Below are 22,625 nucleotides of genomic sequence, written 5' to 3'. Positions count from 1 at the left end.
TTATGAATTTGCTAGAATGCCATTTCTCATGTATCGGATGTTAATGTATACGATTTTTGCATCATGCTACTTTTCGCGCTTGAATGAGTAGATAAGGTGTACGGTTCGATTTGAAATAACGGGAGTTTCAGAAGATCGCCTTTTGTCGAGGAATGTAACGAAGAAATATTTGTACCTGAGGAATTCAAATTGTGGAAATCACATTTGATACATTTTTAAGAGGAAAAGCATTTAGCGTGGATAATCTTTAAAATCCCTTAATTTAAGTCATCATGAACGACATTTACTCGAGGAAAGCTGAAAGAAAGGAAACATCGAGAAGGTAACAGAGTCATGTGAATGAAAACCAGTGAAAAAAAGTGATAAAAATATCTATATTTATTTTGACACCACATGTGGCTATTCATAGTCAAAGACGCCGAGTTGAAAAGAAACGACAAATCGAATAACTTCGACTATTGAATATTCATACGTGCATGAATATTCATTGATCATTAATCATGTATATGCATCAAGTATTGACGAGGACGGTGTTGATTTTATGCGGGTTGTGGCTGCACAGTTCGACGAGGGGCGTATCCGAGGTCGAGGCCCAACCCACTAACGATGAATATATTCAAATGAACATGTTCCCAGACGATCCCGACGACGACTACGGCAGTCTAGTCTCAATGGTAAGCATATGTTTCCTATCGTTACTTCTAGCACTCTAGAATATAGTTAAAGAACCAGCTTTGATTTGCCCGACATATCAACAAAAATATGGCCAAAATGTTCAAAATTTCAGCGCCTTCTTTCGTTTTAAGTTTGGGAGGTTTTGTTCGTCAGGAGAATCTAGTCAACAGGTTCTGACAATTTTGTGAAGTCTGATTGGAAAGTCCATGTCGAAAGATAATTTCTATATGTATAGGAATTGTAAAAAAAAGTGTTTTTCTTTTAATATATTGTTGCATTGCATCTGAATGATCTCAATTTCTAATCGTTTGAATCGCTTCTTCTAATAATATACCACCCGTGTGAAGAAGCTTCATGATTCATCAAGCTTTTTGAAGAGCCCATTCATGCTCCCATAACACAACAATACCTCTAAACCCCCATCAATGGCTTCAGTCATTGTTCCTTGGAGCTTTGAAAGTCAGCTGGGCCCTTCTAATAAAAGGTGTCTGTCTCTGGCCCCGACAATAGACTAGGAACAGTTAGTCCCCGGCAGTATCATTGTTGGGGCCTTTGATTGCAGGCCCACGGATCTTGGCTTTCTCAGACCAATTATAGTCCCATTACCATGATTACCCCCACCTAAACCTATACCCCAGTCACATAGCCGAACCAATTCACCGCCGATCAAAAGGATCGCGTTATATTTCGAATGACGCAGTATCGAGCACTGATGACTTTCGTGTCGTTGCATTTGATCCACTGAATTTGTTGGTGGTGATAGTGTAGGTGCTGTCCATACGAAGTTTTTATCTTCGATGTTTTGGTGAGCTTGATTTTAACACGAAATGCGATTGATCGTATTGAATATGCCCCCTTGAACACGACCCGATGTCAGTATACCACAAGTGTTCAAGATATCTCGGCCATATACTGGCTCAATTCTAATGGATTAAATATCTTTAGAAGGTATTCCATTCGAGAAAACATGTTGAAATGCCTTTTGATGAACATTACTAGGTCAATTTATTTCCTTTTTTAGGGGGAGGGGTGGTAGGAATAGTGCATCTACCTTGTTAATACCCCCCTATTAATATAGGTTACAATCTTGTATAGACGCGATTTATGTTAGACGCGTCATATATATTCGTCGTGGTGCTTGAGGTATATAATGATCGACGCAATAAGGCTCGTTTTATAATATTATTAGAAAAGCTTGGGGATTAATTACCTCGCCTGGCGTTCTATCAATAATAGCGACGTCTATTTGGAATGGATGTTTTATCTCGAAGGTGACATAAGCCGATTCTTTGCAGGTAGATGAAAAGAAGCGCCTTTGTTCGGATTAATTGCTCGGTAAATGAACGCGCGCCGTTTTGAGACGGTGGGATTGGTCGTCTACTCGTCGCCCGTTTTCGAGGATAACGAGTTTCTACACGTATACGGTGGAGACGAGGAGCTCTCAAGATCTTTTTGTCTCTTTTTGGGGGGCCCTCACACAATGCTCAAACAAATCAAACCAACGATACCACCCAAAAAGCCCCAACAAAACACAAACAGTGCCCACAACATAGGGTAAATAGTGAAGATGCAAAATGAAACACTCCTTTAACGCCTTTGTCGCCAGTCGCGGTGCTTTTCTATAAAGAATTTTCATACTTAGCCAACATTCAAAGCCATTTCAAAAGAATTAATAAAACTAGAAAGTCGAATATCATTTTGCCTAATTTTAACTGTACAAATGTATCGAAGATGTATACCACTGTCTAATTAAACTCCCGTGGCTTCCTCATAACAAAATTACTTGTCATAATCTATTTTGGAAGGCAGAAATCGGCATCTATATACTGTGCCCACTGAATTGAGCAACATTTATTGAAACTTGAAATATTGACAGTAATATAAAAAAATGCGTTTAGAATTCCATTCAACTTTGAAAAAAGTAAGCCATCATGAACATATGATCACCTTGGAGAGAGAGAGAGGGGGGGGGGGGGTCATTTCAAGATGCAGTCTGTTCGGACTCTGGCCCAAGTCCCATGCACCCAGTCGCCGGAAATATCAGTCCCAAGTCTGCTCCTAATCGAAAGAAGATTCCTCCCTGTCAAAACTTGTATGGTTTCAAATTCGTTGATATGCTTATTTGTGAGAATAATCCTCCTTGAGACGGAGTTCAATCTGTGTCCAGTTGCTTAGGGTAGTATGTCCAAGTTGTGGATAGATTTGTACTGGCCAAAGTGGCGTGTAACTTTCAAGAGAAGATGCGGAAGTGATTCAAATTGCTTCATTATATTAAATTTGTGTTGTTTTGATTATTTTGAATGAACCAGAGTTTTTACTCGGACATGAAAAACCTCACATTTAGTCATGAGATGCAGTATCTATTTTTAGATATCTTAGTTTATATACAATGATTATACAAATTTGATGGATGAAACATATCACTAGAATATCATACTTCTGCATGGATGCTCGTGAACAAGTCTGCTGGGCAAACCTTTCACTCGAGTTAAGGATCTGAATATGCAGCCTATACTCATGCCTTGTGTACTGAAGGCCTGAAACAGCAAGTTTTGTTTGTGTTAGTCTGTGCGTGGAGACACACTTGCTGATCAAAGTTTCAATCAGGGTCTGTGCCTGCAGACTACTTGTGAACGCAGGTTTAAACCTATGTATGAAGACTTATATTCTGTATTATTTGCTCCTTTCTTTTCATTATCGTATCAGATCTATATTACTTATGAGATTTGAGATGTTTAAAACCGAAATTAGATTAAAAAATATAAATATCTTAACACACTACACAAAAATACCGCATTATTTTTCAGAGTTCAAACAATGTATTAATCAAATATAAAAATAGAAGCCATCAATTTGCATCTTCTCTTTTCTGTTGCAAAGATGGGAGTTGAAATTTGATTGAGAGATCCGAAAGTTAAGTCATGATCTGTGAATAATATAAACGACCTTTCTTGATAAAAGCATCCAACCGAAATATGCTGGACATATTGAACGGATATACGGATTGAACGGATATATGGATTAAGCGGATATACGGATTGATTGAGCTTCCTATCCGCTACAGATGCTCTTCCGAATTTTCATTGCAATACCTCGTTCCCCAAGATAGTTACTTTATATACAATACCATTTCTCTTTCTTTTTATTTTCACATACTTCTCCTCTTTCACTTGTTATGTTACCCTATCATTGCCTCTGACTTTTTTCTTTTTATCATAATTATTCATCATGACGTGACCATTATACTTCCCTGTCTTTAGTGCCTTGAAGAAAAAAAATCTTCTACAAAAATGGTGTGTATTTTTTTTTTCTTTTCGGTGCAAAACCATCTCTGAGCGTTGTGGCCCAGTGGATTAGTCTTCGGACTTTGAAACAGAGGGTCGTGGGTTCGAATCCCAGCCATGGCGTAATTTCCTTCATCAAGAAACTGATTCACAATGTGCTGCACTCGACCCAGGTGAGGTAAATGGGTACCGGTAGGAAGTAATTCCTTAAAAAGCTGTGTGCGCTATGAACGCCTAGCTTAGCCGGGTAATATAGGAGCGCCTTGAGCACCTAACAAGGTGGATATGTTGCAATATAAATACCCTATATTATTTCTAACGCACGTAACGGACTTTCATGATATACTCGATATGTCTGTATAGTTTTACGATATATCAAATTTCAGATAATTATTTTAAGAAATTACTTCAATGTAATTAAAACAATTAAATATTTCCTGACCAAAACTTTAGGCAGACATTGTAGTTCCATCCACCTACCATGATAATTAGCCATCATTGCGTTCCCATGGCAACACTTACAAATCTTAGTGTGGAACAAATTTCGCCTGAAATTAGAACCAAACTCCCTCCTTGTGCCGATTCGACCATCAGGGATGGAAATCTGGCTGTGATTTACTTTTCTCAATAATTTGATCGATTCTGACAATTCAAGGAAAAACTGCGGAAGGAGCTTTCAATTATCATTAAAATTGCCCCCAAATCACAACAAAATGCATGTTTCTTTTGCATCTCATCATGGTATATGCGATTCCTTACTTCTCTTCAGATCTTAAGGTTCCGTAAAAACATATCAATTATCCTATATTAACAAAAATCATTCTTTCTGCCTTTTCCAAATCTAAAGCAGTTTATGTGTCATTTTACTTTTAATCTGTGTAGTTATGGGCACCACGTTTCGATTTTATAATTTCTTGTTTCTTATAAGTTCTAGTATTGCTTTTTTATATTTCGTGTGAGTGTACTTTAAGGTCAGTGCTTGAGTGCTTTTACGTTATGTGGAATTATTTTGCTTAGCACTTACAGGCAATGAATTTTTAACAAATACCGAGATTCGTATGGAGCCTGTAAATTACACTGTAAAGTTCGACTCGATTGGACATCGTTTTCATTTCATCAAGATTAGTGGTGATGTACTTGTAATAGGAATAGGATTGATTTTTTTTAATTTCATCGTATTTTGAAATGATAAAATATTTTAAAGTATACACTCACATCATGTCGCAATCACCAATAGGCCTACTTACAAAACGCACGTGCGCGAGAAGTATTTAGCTGACAATGAATTTTAAAAGGGCGGATATCGGGGGGGGGGGGGTGTTAATGATATGAAATTTGAACTAAAGAGTGCAAAGTCCTTGGTTTGGCTATAAACCCCACTCGGTTGGTTTTATATTAGCCGAGTATCAGATTGCAAAGAAAACACACACAACAATAAGATAAAATGCACTTGGCGACAAGTTTCTTGTAGAAACATCGTAAAGATGTGTACAAAAGCTTAAAAACGCGGTAGTAAATCGTTCAGATATAGAATGAATTGATCTCTCTCTCGCTCGCACACTCTACACTAGTGCCATTTTTTAAAAAATTAAACATAAGGAAAGGTTTTTTTTTTCTAAAAAAAAAGGGTTACACAGATTTTATGATTTCTCACACCTTCTTTTCTCTTAGATAAATCAATAATTACTTTTAGAGGTCAAATTTAATTTAGGGTAATCGACTTCAGGCTTATACGACTACTACGGAGTCGCATGAAAGGTTGAAAAGCGCACCGTGTCACTAAGTGAAACAGCGTTACGCTACAGAATTTACGTGACAAAATATTACCTATAATGTTGATGGTTTGCTCTTGATACGAATTGTTCTGTATTCTGCGTCCATAATTTAAATTGAACCTAAAATACCCATGAAATTGACAAAGAACGAAAGAAATAAAATACAGTTGATATGGATCAGTGGACACTTAAACCTCTAAAACCCGTATCAGAATGACTAAACTTTGGGACGTGAAGTTAAAGTAAAAATGTTAAGTATAACAATATCTCATTAACAATATTGCTAAGGGTTTGAATTTTATTTTAACATTAAAGGATATAACATTCTCTTGTATCTGGCTGGCAAAACATACGTTATGACCTTAGTATTCGCGTGAGAAATCTTAAATGACAAGTCCACCCCAACAAAAACTTGATTTGAATAAAAAGAGAACAATTCAACAGGCATAACACTGAACATTTCATCAAAATCGGATGTAAAATAAGAAAGTTATGACATTTCAAAATTTTGCTTCATTTCACAAAAACAGTTCTATGAACGAGCCAGCTACATCCAAATGAGAGAGTCGATGATGTCATTCACTCACTATTTCTTTTGTTTTTTATTGTTTGAAATATGATTTTCTCGTCATTGTCATGTGAAATGAAGTTTCATTCCTTCTTGAACACGTGGAATTCCATTATTTTAACATTTTGTGCTTCAGGCAAGGAGGTCCTAATCGTCAAATTCGTAAAAATTGAAATATTGTATAATTCAAACAATAAAAAACAAAAGAAATAGTGAGTGAGTGACATCATCAACTCTCTCATTTGGATGTAACTGGTCCGTTCATGTAACTATTTTGTTAAAAATAAGCGAAGCGTTGAAATGTCATAACTATCTTATTTTACATCCGATTTTGATGAAATCTTCAGCATTGTGCTTGTCTGATTTTTCTCTATTGATTCAAATCAACATTTTTCTGAGGTGGACTTGACCTTTAAAGGGTTAGAGTAAAGATTTGTTAGTTTCACTTCATGATAAATTACTAGTCTCTGCGAAATATTCAGGATACTCCTAGGGGAGCGCAAGAAATGTACTCCCCCCCCAAAAAAAAAAACCTTCCCTTTTTACAGAATATTTAGAAGTTGGTGTTAAGTTCACAAAAGAACCCTCCCTCAAGAATGTGGATTCTTAAGTACGCGTCAAGTAAGCATGCGTGCAGGTATACATTACCGCGACGACATTCCGATTTAGCGATATCCAACGACCCATGTCATCGTCCTGTGTACTTGTTTAAAGGATTTTGGCCCGGATGAGTGAGGATTCTTGGTCCTCAGGTGGGCAGATCTAACAGAGGAGCCATTCTTTTTACTTGTAACAACTGAAGACGGTAAGAGGTCCTTTTCGATTCAGCGGCAAGGAGAGACAGGACTTAGCCCAGGTTCCTATTCTTTGGTTCGGCTGTGAGAAGCCGACAGAGTACACACATTCTCAGAAACTTCAATGATTGCGGAAAGAATGGGATGTTATTTGCGTGTTTATTTATGAAGTTTCGAGCTACTTGAAATGCGCTTTAATCTCTCCGTGGTGATCGGAAGGTTCTGAGCTCAGAAAGCCAAGCCACTTGTAAGAAAAATTGTAAGATGTGCCACCTGCAAAAATATAAAAGAATAGGGGTGTTTTTAGAAGTATGAAAGAAAAAACATTTTCTTGCGTAGTACATTGTTGATGTTGAGTTTACAGGTGACGGAATTTTCTAGTTTAACAATAATCATTATTTGATTTTCCCACTTTCTCTATAGGCTTACTGTCCATACCTCCCTCTCCCTCTGTCTCTCTCTGACCTGCATATAACCTTACCCTACATGCCCTAGGTTTTTCTCTTTCACACTATTAAACCCAATACACAAAATGAGAGCATGCTGATTCAGACTTGTCTCTTCTACGCCCTCTTCACACGAAACCTCAACCTCCCACCCACACACGCAAAAACGTACACCCACCCACACACATTCATGTCCACTTGTACTTTATTCCATTTTGTCGTTCCCCCTTCATACATTTCCCAAATGTGCTCCCTTTTCATCCGTTATCAATTATAATCCACAATATACACATCTTGGCACATACACACCCTTCGTAACTAGTCCTTCACTCTCGGCTTAACTTGATAATTTCACTTCATAAAGCTCCATGATGATTCAGATTAGTTATTTTATTGTTACAATTGGTGAAACACAGAAGTACACCAGTATTTGTTGAGCAATGTTAAACACTAATCCTAACCAGGCATTGATTATCATACATGACATACTTGTCGAACATAAGTGAGTCATAAAATTGATCACCTCTCAGTGAAATGTCAAAAACTATTTGGCTCCGGGTGCAAAGTCTCTTAAATGCCATTCATCTGTATGTTCATTCAAACCTTCCCCCATGCTTTTCTACTCCCTTACATTAATTTCATAGAACTCTATTGTAACTCTATAAATGCAGACGATTTTATCTTCGACAAGTCGGAAAATGGGAACAATTCTAACAAAAAGCACACAGATCTTATCAATAATTCTTAGTGACAGGTCATGTGTAACAATGTCATTGATAGGATGCGATATTGAAGTTCTTTTGAACATGCTGATTAGTATTATAAAAGCTTATGTCGCAACCTCTTTGCCCGCTTTGCACATTACGTTGTTTAGGATCAAAATTTGGCCCGAGTGAGCGGGCATGATTTTCATTTCATTATGGCATCGACCCACATTCTTAAAAAATAAAATATTTAGGCCTATTCATATATTTTCAACTCTGTATAACTCTCCAAGCACTCGTCTTATTCACTGTAGCCATTTAAAGCATTTAATCCTTTGTTTACTGGTAAATGATTTAAGATAAAGTTTTTTCTTTCTTTGAAATCTACAGAAGATGTTTTGTCTATCTTGCACACACAAACGGACACAAGTTAGGGTTCTGTTTTTTCTTCTTAAATCTCTTTCCTTTGTAATTATTTTTTCCACTCGTCCACTTTCTCGTTCCCTTTCACTCTCTCTCTCCCTCTCACCGAGAGCTCATATAAATTTTCTCTTTATAATCCACCCTTCTCTCTATATTTTCTCTCTTTCTCTCCCACAAACACACAGACACCCATGTCATTTTTCGATATAGTTTCATGACATTATCAACAGCTACATTGATTTTTTCATTTACCATCACACACGAACACACACAAACACAATTTTCTAACACACACGTTTAAACACACACATGTAGCCAGTGATGACAATGTACTTTGTACATAACACATGTCACATGTAGACCTAAACACCCACCCACACACACTCAAAATCGACAAAATTCTCCATGAAATACTAGTCAACACATTCACCTACTAATCCACACACACGTTTTCCTCGATAAAATAACTTATACCATTCACTATTTGCTTTATACATTCATTTCTGCGATTGGTTGTATCCCGGCTTGTAGTATATTGTCAATTCTTGACGTCTCTCTCATAGTTTCTTTGCCCTGATGGTCGGTCGGCCCTGAGACCTATCGAGACCTCCAATGCTCCCCGGGACTCGTGGCGTCAGTGTTTACACCGTTTCGCTTTCAGGGGCTTTGTTTCGTGGCGTCGCGAAGGCTGAGCCCTGGTCGCCTCTTTAGTCCCCTCTCTTTCTTCTTCTCTCTCTCCCTCTTTCTCTGTCTTCTCTCGTCCTCTACATTAAAGCACAGTTTTCTGCGTATTGAAAGAGACGGGAAGAGAGAAGAATAGCATGATCTATTACTGTAGCAAGAAAAGTATACAACAGACCAAAGTATCTTTCCAAGGAGTACTGGTATACTCCTTTATCATACTCTTAAAGTAACCTAGAGCGTGATTAGATGAAGAGTTTAGTGTGAGCGTGGAGGTAAAAGAGGGTGAGAGCTACAAGAAAGGGTAGTCTAAACTCTCTAAAAGTTGTTGAATGAATAGCTTACATCACAAATAGCTTCGTTCTACCATGGTTCTACACGATTTCAAGCAGCCAAGTAAAGATGGATGAGAAAAGACAACACACATGTTTACATCCCCACAAATAGTAAGAGGGAAGGTGGGGGGGGGGGGACAAAGCGTTAATTATCGCAAAAAACGATTAACCCATCGTAGTGCATTATCAAAACAGTGCACTGTAAAACTGTGGTGTTAAAACTGACACCAATTGGTGTTAATAGATGACCACACCCTGAGGCCTGTTAAAATAACACCCTTGATTGAACATAACACCAAAGAGTGTAAATGTAACAACCATAGGTGTAATAACACATATAGGTGTAAAACTAGCACCACCAATTTAAAACCGGTGTAAAATAACTGGTGTGGTCCTCTATGTAAACCGGTTAACACCACATGTTTTGCTGTGTGTAGGCTCGAGAAAAACAATTATCTAAATGAAACCCATAATGCAATCGTGTAAAAAGTTTTGATTAGGAACGAAAGTGTGGTAGTCATCGAGTCTCAGTTTTATGAGTACATTTTGTGACGTCATCTTTACCGCCACCACCTCACGATTCTGGACGATGTCATGACGCCATGCATCTCTGAAAAGTGTGTCAAGACAAGCAACCTTGATTGATTGGTTCATTAAAAAAAATTAAGTCTAGAATTGATCATATAATCGCTTTTGCTCATTAACTTTTCACCACAATTTTCGCTAGTTTTGCTCGTTAGTTCAAAAGGCAAAAACTGTGGTGTTAACCGGTGTACATAGATGACCACACCAGTTATTTTACACCGGTGTTAAATTGGTGGTGTTAGTTTTACACCTATAGGTGTTATTACACCTATGGTTGTTACATTTACACTCTTTGGTGTTATGTTCAATCTCTATGGTGTTATTTTAACAGGCCTCAGGGTGTGGTCCTCTTTTAACACCAATTGGTGTCAGTTTTAACACCACAATTTTTACAGTGTACTTTTATGTTTTGAAAATTTATTGGTTCCAACGACACTGGCGATGAAAGGATAGTACTGTCAAAATGATGCATATAGGAAAACTTTTCTAGCATAAAGAAAACAAAAAGAAAGACCATGAGAAATAAAGGAATCAGAACTTATGGAGGTAGAGGGTATAAGGTTAAAACGTTGAGGAAAGAATCGGGCAGAGAGGTTAATTAACTGTGGGATGAAATTTGTGATATAATAGTCTGAGTGTCGATCTATTTGCGAGTGCATTCTAGACTGTGTGTGTGTGTGTATGTGTGTGCGTTGTAGACTGTGTGTGAAAGAGAGGGAGGGGATAATGTTCATTCCACTTTGTAGTATATGCTGAATTATTATTCTTCTTGTAATATGACACGAAAAAAGATATTACGAATGCAACTGGTATGCCTAAACCCTCTTTATATTAAATCCACATCCCCAAGTACATAATCTCCCTAAAAAAACGAATAGTAACCCCTTTACCCTCAACAGAAATATGAATATTAAAGTATAGCTATAGAGAATCACAGGAATTCATTCTCTTTCTCACTTGAGCTTCAGAATGTGTTATTTCAGAAAACAAGGCCCGATATATTTCGAATTCCGACCATCCATGAACTTCGAATATCCTCCTATTTTGTCAAAATAAATAATCCAAAGTGCGCCTGTCAGGTGCGGATTTCTGGAGCTCGACATGCGATACGGGTCGAGATTTGAAACCGAGCATGTTCGTTCTCTGGCTGGCTGGCCGAGGTCTGTCCCCATCTTAAAGGGAAAACGAATCCAATTGACCGAAATCAAAATCATGACTAGAGCATGCATCTAAATTTTAAAACATCAAAATGTTTTCAGTAATTCCAAGAAAATTCATTCGGGAAATGAACATCCTAAACACTTTCAGTGAAGGCTTTAGATAATGAACGTTGTTACAATTTTAAGTGAAACCTAAGTACATTTTCAGTAGTTTAATCACTTCGTACTATCACGCTTTAGGTAGGGCCTAAGTATGTCGGCGACACGTTTTCCCAGCGTTACCAGCATGCAACCTAATCGTTCATCATTTTGCATGTTTATTGTTTGCCTGTTTATTGTGTGCGTATACTGAATTTTAATTGCCCTTGGTTATCCTGACGTTAAAAGCAAATAATCTACAATTTGTTGTTAAAACTTTCATCACAATTATACATCTCCCCTTTATTATGGCACATTTCTTTTAGTCGGTTTCTTGCAGTCGTTGATACGTCCCTGTACAGCAGACAATAAATATCCACTGGAGAAAAATTAACCTTTTTCATTTCCCCATTAGCTCCCGACCCCGTTTTCACATATACATTTCTTGGTTCAACGCCCGTTTGAGCCCCGAAGGTGCTATAAATAAAACCATCTATTATTATAACATTGAGCTCAAATGATAGTAAAAACTTACAGTTTGCCCAAAATCTGAGCATGGAAGCTGACATAAAAAAAAATAATTTTCACGGTGTTTTTATCTGGTTTATCAAGATCGATTTGCGCCATGTTTTATTTTATCAACGTTTGTATTTCAATGTATTCAAATTCACAAGTTAAAGACATTCGTTATTAAAAGTTAACAGTCGCGCCACTGAAATGACACAGGGTGCTCCTTTATGACCATTACTATTCTGAATGATACCGTAATGTCCTCATTGCCATTCGCCTTTTGGTATGTTATTATACATTTGGGGAAGCTTCCGACTTCTTTGTTTCTTGACCGAAATTTCACATTTTCATCGCCTCAGTGCTGGAATATTTTCATTTATTTATTTATTTTTTGGGAGGGGGGAAATTCGGCTTTCGAATGAAACCGCCTTTGGCCTATTTCCTCTTATATCCCAAATAGCTTGATCACACAGTGAACCATGGGTCCCAAGCCCATGTGCTTTTTTATAGTCAAGTCTTGATCCATATATGTATTTTTATAAAATAATCGGAAATGCATTGCACTTTTAGTACGATTATCATTCCGACCCTCATTGCAAGCAATGACGCATTCTGGGTAAGAATCTGAAAATTTTAGAGTAATTAAAGGCGACCGAACACCTTATGACTGACCTGCGACCCGATTTCAGTATAAAATGTAGAATTCGATGCTAATATCGAGACATGGAATGTGCTGTGCAATGTTCTAAATCATCGTACGAATACCATGGTCAAATCTGTGACTATACAATCACCCTTCTTAGAATAAAATAAATATCTAGCCGTAATGACGTCACAGCAGTCGTACGATTGGCTACGATTTGAAACTAATTTGGCCTGTACTCCAAACTAAAAACTTGCAATCTTTAAAAATGGTTATATTAGTTTTTTTCGATTGATTTTAACCTTAAATAAAATGATATGTTTCATTCACATTTTCATAAAATTAGCAAAATGCGATTTGTTCCAAAATCGGATCGCGATCGCGTTAGGTGTGCGGTAGCCTTAAGATCTCGAGATCACGCTATTAGCTGACACAGTATGGCGTAGGGGTAAACAAACAATCCGGAGTGAGATAACAAAAAAATAATTTTGAAATGAAAATCTAATTTCGTGACAACGTATGAAATAGTTTTAAGAAAATGATATTAAATCTCACCCCGCTAAGTTTACTTTTCTTCCATTTTTCTCCCTTCATTTTTTTTTTGTTTGGTCGTACAAACTTTGGGGTTCAAGACCTTTTGACTTGTTATGTATTGTCATAAGGTTTTGGATTTTTTTTAAGATGACTCTAATAAAGGTCAATTGTCAGTGTGAGTACGTAACCTTACAAAGAGCTGACCATGACATTGACAAATAAAAAATATTCATCATGTGCAAGTATAAGCACAAGCAGGATAAGGAATTATAATCATTATTATTATTATTATTATCAAGTTCAAAGATAAGATTTTTTTAATCGGAATTGCAAACTGAGTTGAAACTTGGAAATGTATTAATTATGAAGAATATTGAATGAAATTCAATTTCAAGGTATTTTACAATTTCTTTTATGCAAATCAGAACGAGTAATATACGACTAAAAGAAACATGCAGTATATCGTAGAAATCACTATGTGTTGTACAGTTTAAATGTTACAGGGGATGTAATCTGTTTCAGTGTATCGAAGTCCTTGCTCCCGAAAACTTACGAACTGGGGCAAGTCATAACACCCAATCGTAAAATCATTATAAGATTATGAAAATGAGATTATGTTGGATCAGGATTTTGTCACTATTCGTAAACTCATTATCCAACAATAGATAATACCTTCATGATCTAACCAAGATCTGGATACATTCAACCTCAATTTGGTGTGCTTCAAACACTGATGGAAAAAGACATCTTTTGAAAATGGAAACTCTGGAGGATTCTTCTTATTTCAATTGCATAAAAATCAACCTCGTAACAGTGACAAAACAGCCTTGTATCAACTATGCATAAACACTTACTTCTCGTCTGACCGCAATTTACGCATTAAACCGATTTAAGCTGCACTTTGAAGGTTTAAGCTCTCTTCTTTAAATAACTATTTTCTTGCAAATCTGAAAGCAAAGTTCTTTCTCCCTGCTACAAATCTTTCCTTACGATACAAATTCCTTCCGTGCCGTTTTGTATTTACGTTATTTCACATCGTTGTCGTGTTTGAAAAAAAATCTTTTTCTGATTCATGGATCATCAACGGTCCCCTTAAAGGGTGAAAACACCCTTGACATAAGTCAGTTTTGATATCAGCAGGGCCCCGTCTTGCAAAGAGTTACGATTGATCCAATCAATCGCAGCTTTGGAAAGCCAGCAAAGTCGACATATAAAATGCATGTGTATTTTTAAAAAAATCTAGATATGGATGTATATCCATATTTTCATTGATTTCTTGACAATTTGGTGTGATCTCTTTTGTTTACATAGGACATTTTTCAAATTTCCTGTAGAAAAAAAGTATGACACTGATGGATTTCCATAGAGTTACGATAGATTGGATCAATCGCAACTCTTCGTCAGACGGGGCCCTGAACACTTAATTGGGAAGAACAGAAAGCACCTCATATCATGCACATGGCGACTAATTGTCATCGATTCCTTTTCTCAGACAAGTCGCAAAAAACAATGAAATTCCTGGATCTGATAGGCCGGGAGAATATAGAAAAGGTCAGAGAAAGTTTGAGCGAAAACCAAATTCAAAAGATCTAACACGAATTAGCAACTTCGCGATGCATTACCACGAGAAAACGGGATAATCTATGAATTCGCTCATCAGTTCAAGATGAAAATATAGATTTTACTTCATGAGGTATTACACTGACTGTTTTTGTAAAAAAAAAGGAGATAAAAAATCAATGCACAATTTCACGACTTTTTAAGATGAACCAGGAAAAACATCTTTGAAAATGTGTAAATTATTAAAATGGGTGAAGGGAGATATTGTTGATAGCCAAGAAGGAATACAAGTTGATTCCGAGATTTCCCTCATTCCGTCTCCCAACGGACCGTAATAATGTATGCAGAATAATCACCGAAAGATACTTTTGTGTATGATTCTCATTTATTATCACTCTCACTCTTCAATTATTATTCCGTTACATTAAAGTCGTATTCAGTAACCTTCGTCTTTTTTCTTCAAAAGTACTCATTCACAAGAAATCTAAAGAATGCAATGGGGTCCTTAATCCGAGTAGAGTCAAAGAAGTCACGCAATTCTATCTTTTTTCCGGGATAAATAATGGAGATCCTCTTTCTAGGGGGTGAAGTACGGGTCCACTAAGGATTGGGAAAGAAGGAAGATGGACTATCATTTTGTGATCATGATGATTCTACTTTTAGAATTATGTGAAGCAGTAAACTAAGCTCCTTATCACTTAGCAATTCAATTTTAAGTAGTTGAAAGCCAACTCAGTAAGATTTTATGAACATCGACGCAGGAGTTATTCATAAATCTGCAAGTAATTGACGACTTTAAGAATGATTGTAGCGTGAGAAGCAAAATAGGGTTCGGGTATTAGTCACATCAGCCAAATTTGAAATATAACGATATTGAATAAAATTATTACCGTGAACATAATACATCACATTATTTGTTTTTCAGTGTAAAATATGAATTTGCCACAACTTAAATCAAACCATTATAAGTATGGCCATAAGCTTAGACTTGAACAGGAAAACACTGGACTTCCATTATGGCGTGTAATATTCAAGTCATTCGTATACAGGTGTCGATTACTTTACGAACATCTTTTTGAAACTCCCCAGTCCCTCATATAATCATGTATATTGCTTGATTGTTGAATTATAAGCTAGGCCCATTGCGATGCGCATACGTAATTTATGGCTCATCTCATTATATAGGTTTTAGTTGTCGGGATTATCCATAAATGACTTAATAATTCTTATTTTGCGATTACACTGGGGTATGTGTTTGAAAAAGGGCAATGTGAAACTAGAATAAATGGTAGGACCTCCTAGAACCTTGATTAAAAGGATGGTCCCGGCTGAAAATATTTATATCTAAATAAATAGAGTAAAATTCACAGAGCAAAATGCTGAAAATTTCATCAAAATCCGATAACAAACAACGAAGTTATTGAATTTTATTAAGTTTATCAATATTTTGTGAAAACAGTTATATGCACATCGTCATGAATATTCATTAGGTTGGCTGGTGATGTCATATCCCCACTTTCCTTTTTCTTATGCTATTACATGAAACCAAAAATGTTTCATTTTTCATGGGTGTGTAGATGATGCGTCTCCATTATGATGAAATAAGTTGCGGCAATAAATAGATAATGCACTTAATTAGTTGTGAATCCAATTTTCTTAGTTTTTGGTAGAATTTTTTGAATAAACACCTAATTTCATATAATAAAATACAAAAGAACAAGTGGGGAAAATGACATCATCAGCCCACCTAATGAATATTCATTCATAGACATGCCGAGAGCTGTTTCACCGAAATAATGCAAATCTTTAAAATTCAATAGCTTTGTTATTTGTTATCCGATTTTGATCAAATTTTCAGCATTTTGCTTTGTGAATTTTATTCTATTTATTAAGATATTAATATTTCCAGCCTGGACCATCCCTTTAAGGTGTGTATTTGGTGCTCAGAGTGGTGTGACCCGGTGGCGCCTGTGTCATTCTTGTCCAGCAAGTAAGCAGTAGAAAAAAATATTGTAACTTAAATTAAACCCATTCTATATTGTTTCTTCTGTCTCATACATAAATTACCATGTTCCCCTTTATTGCTTCCCTTTTTTGCCTGGCTTGCTCTCTCTCCTCTCTATCTATTTCTCATTCCCATCTTCATCTCTCTTCTGTGGATCTCTGTCCTTCCCCTCATCATGCTCATTATCCCTTTTACTATATAGTCTCTCCATTTCTTTGTCATAGTTCCATTGCCATCAGGATCATTAATTTTTCTTCTCCATCCATATATTTCATCCCTTATGATATTCTACTTTCTTTCTTATTTTGAAATAGCTGTATACGATTGCTTTTTTGCCTCGTAAGGCGCCCTCGTCGATTATCTTGCCTTTAAAAAAGGGGCAGTCCAACACCAGTCTTTAAGAGTTTTCTTGGCGCCTGGGTGAAAGGTTCAATTATAGGCTAAGGGAGTGGATTTGATCAATTGAGACCAAGATCCCATGATGACGTCTGGCAAGTTACACTTATCTTCATCCTTGATTTATAGAATCAAAATATTTTTAAGCGCTTTCAGAACCGATGGTGAAAATCAACACGTTTTTGTTGAGAATTAAAATAAAGGTATAAATATACCATTATTTTGATATCTTCAATATAGACACATGGAATGATTATTTCTGTGAGTTATAACGAAAGAAATCCAAGCAATTTGCTTTACATTATTCTGAACCCCCTCTCCGTACTTGTTGTCTAACCAGGTACCATAACAGCAGAGTGTTGTATGAGCACTCGTGGTTGTTACATGTCATCTCTGGAAACAAAAAATTGATCTCTGGACATAGAATAGGATCACTTTGTTCGACCCAAATAAAAATGCATTTGATTTTCCTTTTTTTCAATTTACCATACCATTCCTGCCATTTACAAGCTTTCTTAAAAGCTTTCTACAGGTGTTCCATTTTCCATTTATTTCTATCTAATAATAATAATAATAATAGGTCCATTTATATAGCGCAGCTACTATGTGCATATACTCTACTGCGCTTTGATAATTGGTATCATATTATTACCCCGGCTGTAGCTGAGCCGCCATATTAATAAAGTAAGTATCTCTTACAATATTAATTTACTATGCTTATGTATTTGATCTATTTTTGTATAAACATGTGTATTTCAAATGTACATATTTTGTTGTTTTTTAATGGAAAAATAATAAATGAATTGAATTCAAAAACACTTTGTAGAAATCCGCAGTTTCGAAAAAATTCGAGAGAAAATGTGCTCATGAAATTCCACTAAACTGATATTTCTGAACCCCAAATTAAGTAAAACTTTCACATTACTTTGTAGCTTCATACTCTCCTCATAGCCATGATTATTGCAATCTAAAGTGGGTAAGAGCGTTCGCAATGTTTCTTCATGTGTTTGGACTTTGGGGTAGTATTTACCCATACTTGTCGTGCTTGTATAAAATATCTAGTTGAAGAAATAATAATATGCTTTGTCACTACTTCCATTTCTTCTCACCCTCTTTGTAAAAATTCTTTTCCCTTCTTTAAATTCCCCTATTTTCTCGATCTGCCTTTCATAGAAAAATGTGTCGCCCCTTTTATGCACTGATGTTAGGCCTGAACAATACGAACCCATTCAAAGGTGGCGGACGGCTACTTTGGCCACTTTTATCACGGACTTAAATCTTTATCTGGCGTTACACTTTAATACTTCAACTTCCGAGTCACAGAAGTAGATGATCTTTTTTCCCTTCTTCCTTTTTTTCTCTCTCTATACATTTTTCATTTTAGCTTCGAGTGTTTGCTCTTTAATTCATTTGGATGTTTTACTTGGGGGGCTCCGATCTTCAACTTCTTAACTTACTTTGCGGGATGGATATTTTTTGTTTCTTTTCCACCGTCTTTCTTTCGCGTTTTTCTTCTATTCCTTCTTTTGCTCCCCATTCTGTTCCCTTTTTCCTTCTGAAGTTTTAGTGTTTCCTCCTCCTCCTCTACTTCTCTTCTTTTTCTCATCCTCTTCTAATTTGTTCCTGGTGTTCCTCCAGTTGCAGTTTGCTTCTTAAGTTAATATGGATCTCTTTGGAACAGAGGAAGGATAAGATATGAAGATGGTAGACTTAAAAAAAAACACATAATACTGTGGAATTAAAAGCATTATTAAATGTATTAAGAATCTTGAATACTTTTTTGGCGAAGAAGAATAATAGGTTACCCGTACATTAAAAAAAATGAGATTTTATATTAAATTTCTTGTGTTTCGTAGCTGTCTCCATAGCTTGTGTCACACTTAAGAAGAGCTGCTACTTTTAATACCCCATGTAAATAGCTTGTTGATTTGTTTTTGAATCGTATTGTGACTTATACTGATCAATAAATAGTTTTTTAAATGATGGTAAAAGCTTCTCTGGTGCTGGTAAGAGTTACTTTTATGCCGTAATCAGACTGGTAACGTTGAAGAGTGCAGATACAGCGAGAGAAGTTCCATCTCTGCCATCCCTGTTTCTGTCCGCCCATTCTTCGTACAATCCCGACATTCCAAATTCTATTATGGCATTAACTTCGTTATATGCATTTGTTCTGATTCAATAAATCTGCACAGTTAGGCTTTTTAGATTGTTTTTCGACACGAGTGAATACGACGCTTGCTGCGCGCGGTTTTATCGCAGCTTGATTTCCGAATTCTCGTAGTTTTCTGTTCAGATGTTACTCTGATAATATTCATCATAATTTCCCCGTTTGACATCTTTCATATCAGATTTTTTTTCCAGGAGCTTCTTGTTCAGGTTAATGATTCACATTATATATATATATATATATATCTTTACAAAAGTATTTCTTTCAAACAGAAATTATGCTTAAATTTAGTGAACCCCACCATTAAATGAACATTATTTTTATGTTCAAGTTCCATGCTTTAGCTACTTAATTGTCAAGCTAGCTGATAAAATGTTATGTAACCTGAAAGGGTAGTGAATTAAAGGAAGAAAAAAAAACGGTTAATGTATACACGAAAACTAACTACATACTGATTTTCTTCCGAGTCAATTGTGCGGGAAAACTTCTATTTAGCAATGCGAGAACAGAATCACGAACTGTAGCACTTAAGTTCGAATCTGGAACTAAGGCTATGTCAGGTGAAATATCTCGCGGCCAATCACCGCGGAAGCTGGTTCGTTAACACTTCTGGATAAATTTAAGACTTCTGCGAAGGCTCTGTACAAACGTCCATACTGCTACCGTCACGGTTTCGTCTGTGCTGGGGGATGGTGCAAAAACCAAGAAACTTAAAGAAAAAACTCCCAACAAACAAAATAACTGTCTTGTAATAATAAATCATACGTGCGTCAGCGTAATAATGTAGGGTTGCGTTATTGACATGTGCCGCACTTTGCACACCTTAAACATCGTACGAAAAAATAAAATGCATATTAAACATAATGATGCATTTTCGAAGAAAATGTCTTCTTTTTGAATGATAGTGCATGTAGTGACATAGACTGTATAACATTTTCAATGACGTAGGCTACGACTATACGTCAATGAAGATGACACATCTTGTTCAACAATTAAGCCTATGTACATGATTATGTTCGTATGGACATTTTGCGCAGTTTTACTTTGCTCCATGTTAATCATTGGCAGTGGGGACACTCCAATAACGAGAGCGCGTTATGATTTTTGATATGATTGAATTTGACATCGCAATTTTATTCATTGTTTTTAAAAAGACCCAAGGGACGTCCGCGTTGGTATGTTGGACATGCTAAAGGTGTTTTCCCAAACGTCAAGGGGGGGGGGCAGGGGCAAACATCCTTCAAGCCTACTTTCGAATAAACATTAATGTGATGTAATTGGAAAACAAAAATTAAACCCTTTTCCTTTCGTATTACCAAAGATAGTAGAAAGTGCAATATGCTGATTGGCTATGTAGTAAAAATAACAGTAAACAGTAATTGATAATTATCATATAAAGACAATAAAAGAATGAAAGCTGTTGGAGTTGATACAAAGTCAAGTGGTTGTAGCCTATGTTAGATCCAGACGCATGTGTAATGGATGTACAGCGGAAGGCCAAAAGCCTTTATCCGGGCTCCCGACGGACCAGAGCTTAGGTGATGATCGTCTCATTAGCCCCGCATTAGCAGCGGCTATTTCGGACGGAAGTAATTTCGAAATGGTGACGACGAAACGGATGCGATATTTTCGTGACTTTCATTTCTCAAAGATCCATTCCCAGTGATTGTATATTCCAAGATATACAAAGTAAAACATAACCAAACCGTGTAGGACTCGCTTATTTCCTACCGTTTTGGTGCCCCCAAATTCTATGATATCTTTCTCAATTAAAATTCCTCCAGCACACCGCTCTCAAAATTATACCCTTATGATATTTTGTTCATTTTCACTAACTATAAAAGATTTATTCTTAAATACACAATATAACACCTATGATATTTGCGTCTTATGAACCTTCGGACACCCTTAAGAATTGTTTTGTACTCTTGAGGTATTGCCTAGATAGCACCCGTAGCATTCCTTTCCTTACCACAACAGCGCAAACATTGTATCTTTTTCGGCGTTTCAATAGATTCAGCTTTCATTATTTTGCTCTCTCTCTCTCTCTCTCTCTCTCTCTTATTTTCTTTCACTGTTTTTTATTCCCGTCTCACCTTGTGGTCATTCAGTGTCATATCTAAGTCCTTGTATTGTATTTAAATATATATAAAAAGTCCTTGTATATCACTTACGTGGACACGTGCATGTGTAATGAGATCTGTGCGTGTGTGGGTGGGTGTGGGTGTGTTGCGAATGGTTTAGTGTTGGTTTGGTGAAGTGGTTTAGTCTTTAATTTTTTGACAATGTCTTTTCTATTACATTCTCATCACAATCCATTAGGGTGTTTCTCTCTGCGCACACGAACACCCCCACACACATTCACCCCCACTTGCATACGCACGCACACTAATTGTGATCTTGCGCAATCGCCGTCACTTCTGATCGTGATATCTCGTTGCTTCTTCCTCACATTTTACGTCAAACACATCGACAAGGGAAAAGAGCAGAGAAGTGGGGATGCTATACATCAAGCTCATTAAATATGCAAAACATCTCAAGTCATGAATATCAATTGGATGAAAGAAGCCATTTTCTTGGGACCTGCAGTTTGACTGTATAGTCCCCAAGATGACCATCGAACGCCAAGTATACCCCTCAGTCGACTCTTTTCCTCTCCCATGTTGAATCTTCGGTTTCCCCGTTCTTTATTCCTTTCACTTCTTTATCATATTTTTTCGTTTTCTTTCTTTCTTTCTTTCTTTCTTTCTATGATCCTCCCTTCCTATCTTCCGTCCCATATCCTTTGCCTCTTAATTCATCCAAACTATTAGTTCTTTTCAAGGTTTACAACCAGTTGAGAAGATGGCGGAACACTCCACCCTCTTTCATTTTGTTTGCCGACGGGCAATAACTTCAGATACTTCCCCCGTTCTTCTCCATAGTCCTATAAAAATTGCATGACAAAAGCAAGTAGCTCTTGTCTGTTGCTCGTTGATAATAATCCCACCAACTGATGAGAAGGCACATTGGTATCCCTCTCAACAGGTCAGTTACCCGACTTTTAAGTAATAACCATGACTTGACTCCGGATAACCATCCTGAACTGATATCATCTTTATAATATTGTATTTTGCCTTTGTTTATACTGTACACTGGATTTTTCAGTCTTTGGACTGTTTTGCCAGTTTTCTTGATTGAATAAAAATACCATACTACTACTACTACTACTACTACTACTACTACATAACCTCTGCAAGCAC

General features: G+C 36.6%; 1 protein-coding gene across 1 annotated transcript in view; it reads left to right on the top strand.

Moving 5' to 3' along the window:
- Window positions 1-626: 626 nt before the first annotated feature.
- Window positions 627-22,625, top strand: part of LOC121427287 (adipolin-like) — a 55,151-nt gene continuing 33,152 nt past the window's right edge. The window contains exon 1 of the mRNA XM_041623624.1: window positions 627-674. Coding sequence (XP_041479558.1) covers window positions 627-674 — 48 coding nt within the window. The remainder of the gene's footprint in view (window positions 675-22,625) is intronic.

Source organism: Lytechinus variegatus, chromosome 14 (assembly GCF_018143015.1).
Source record: "Lytechinus variegatus isolate NC3 chromosome 14, Lvar_3.0, whole genome shotgun sequence".
NCBI classification, from domain to species: domain Eukaryota; kingdom Metazoa; phylum Echinodermata; class Echinoidea; order Temnopleuroida; family Toxopneustidae; genus Lytechinus; species Lytechinus variegatus.
Note: the sequence above shows the minus strand (reverse complement) of the source record. Positions and strands in the feature narration are given on the sequence as shown.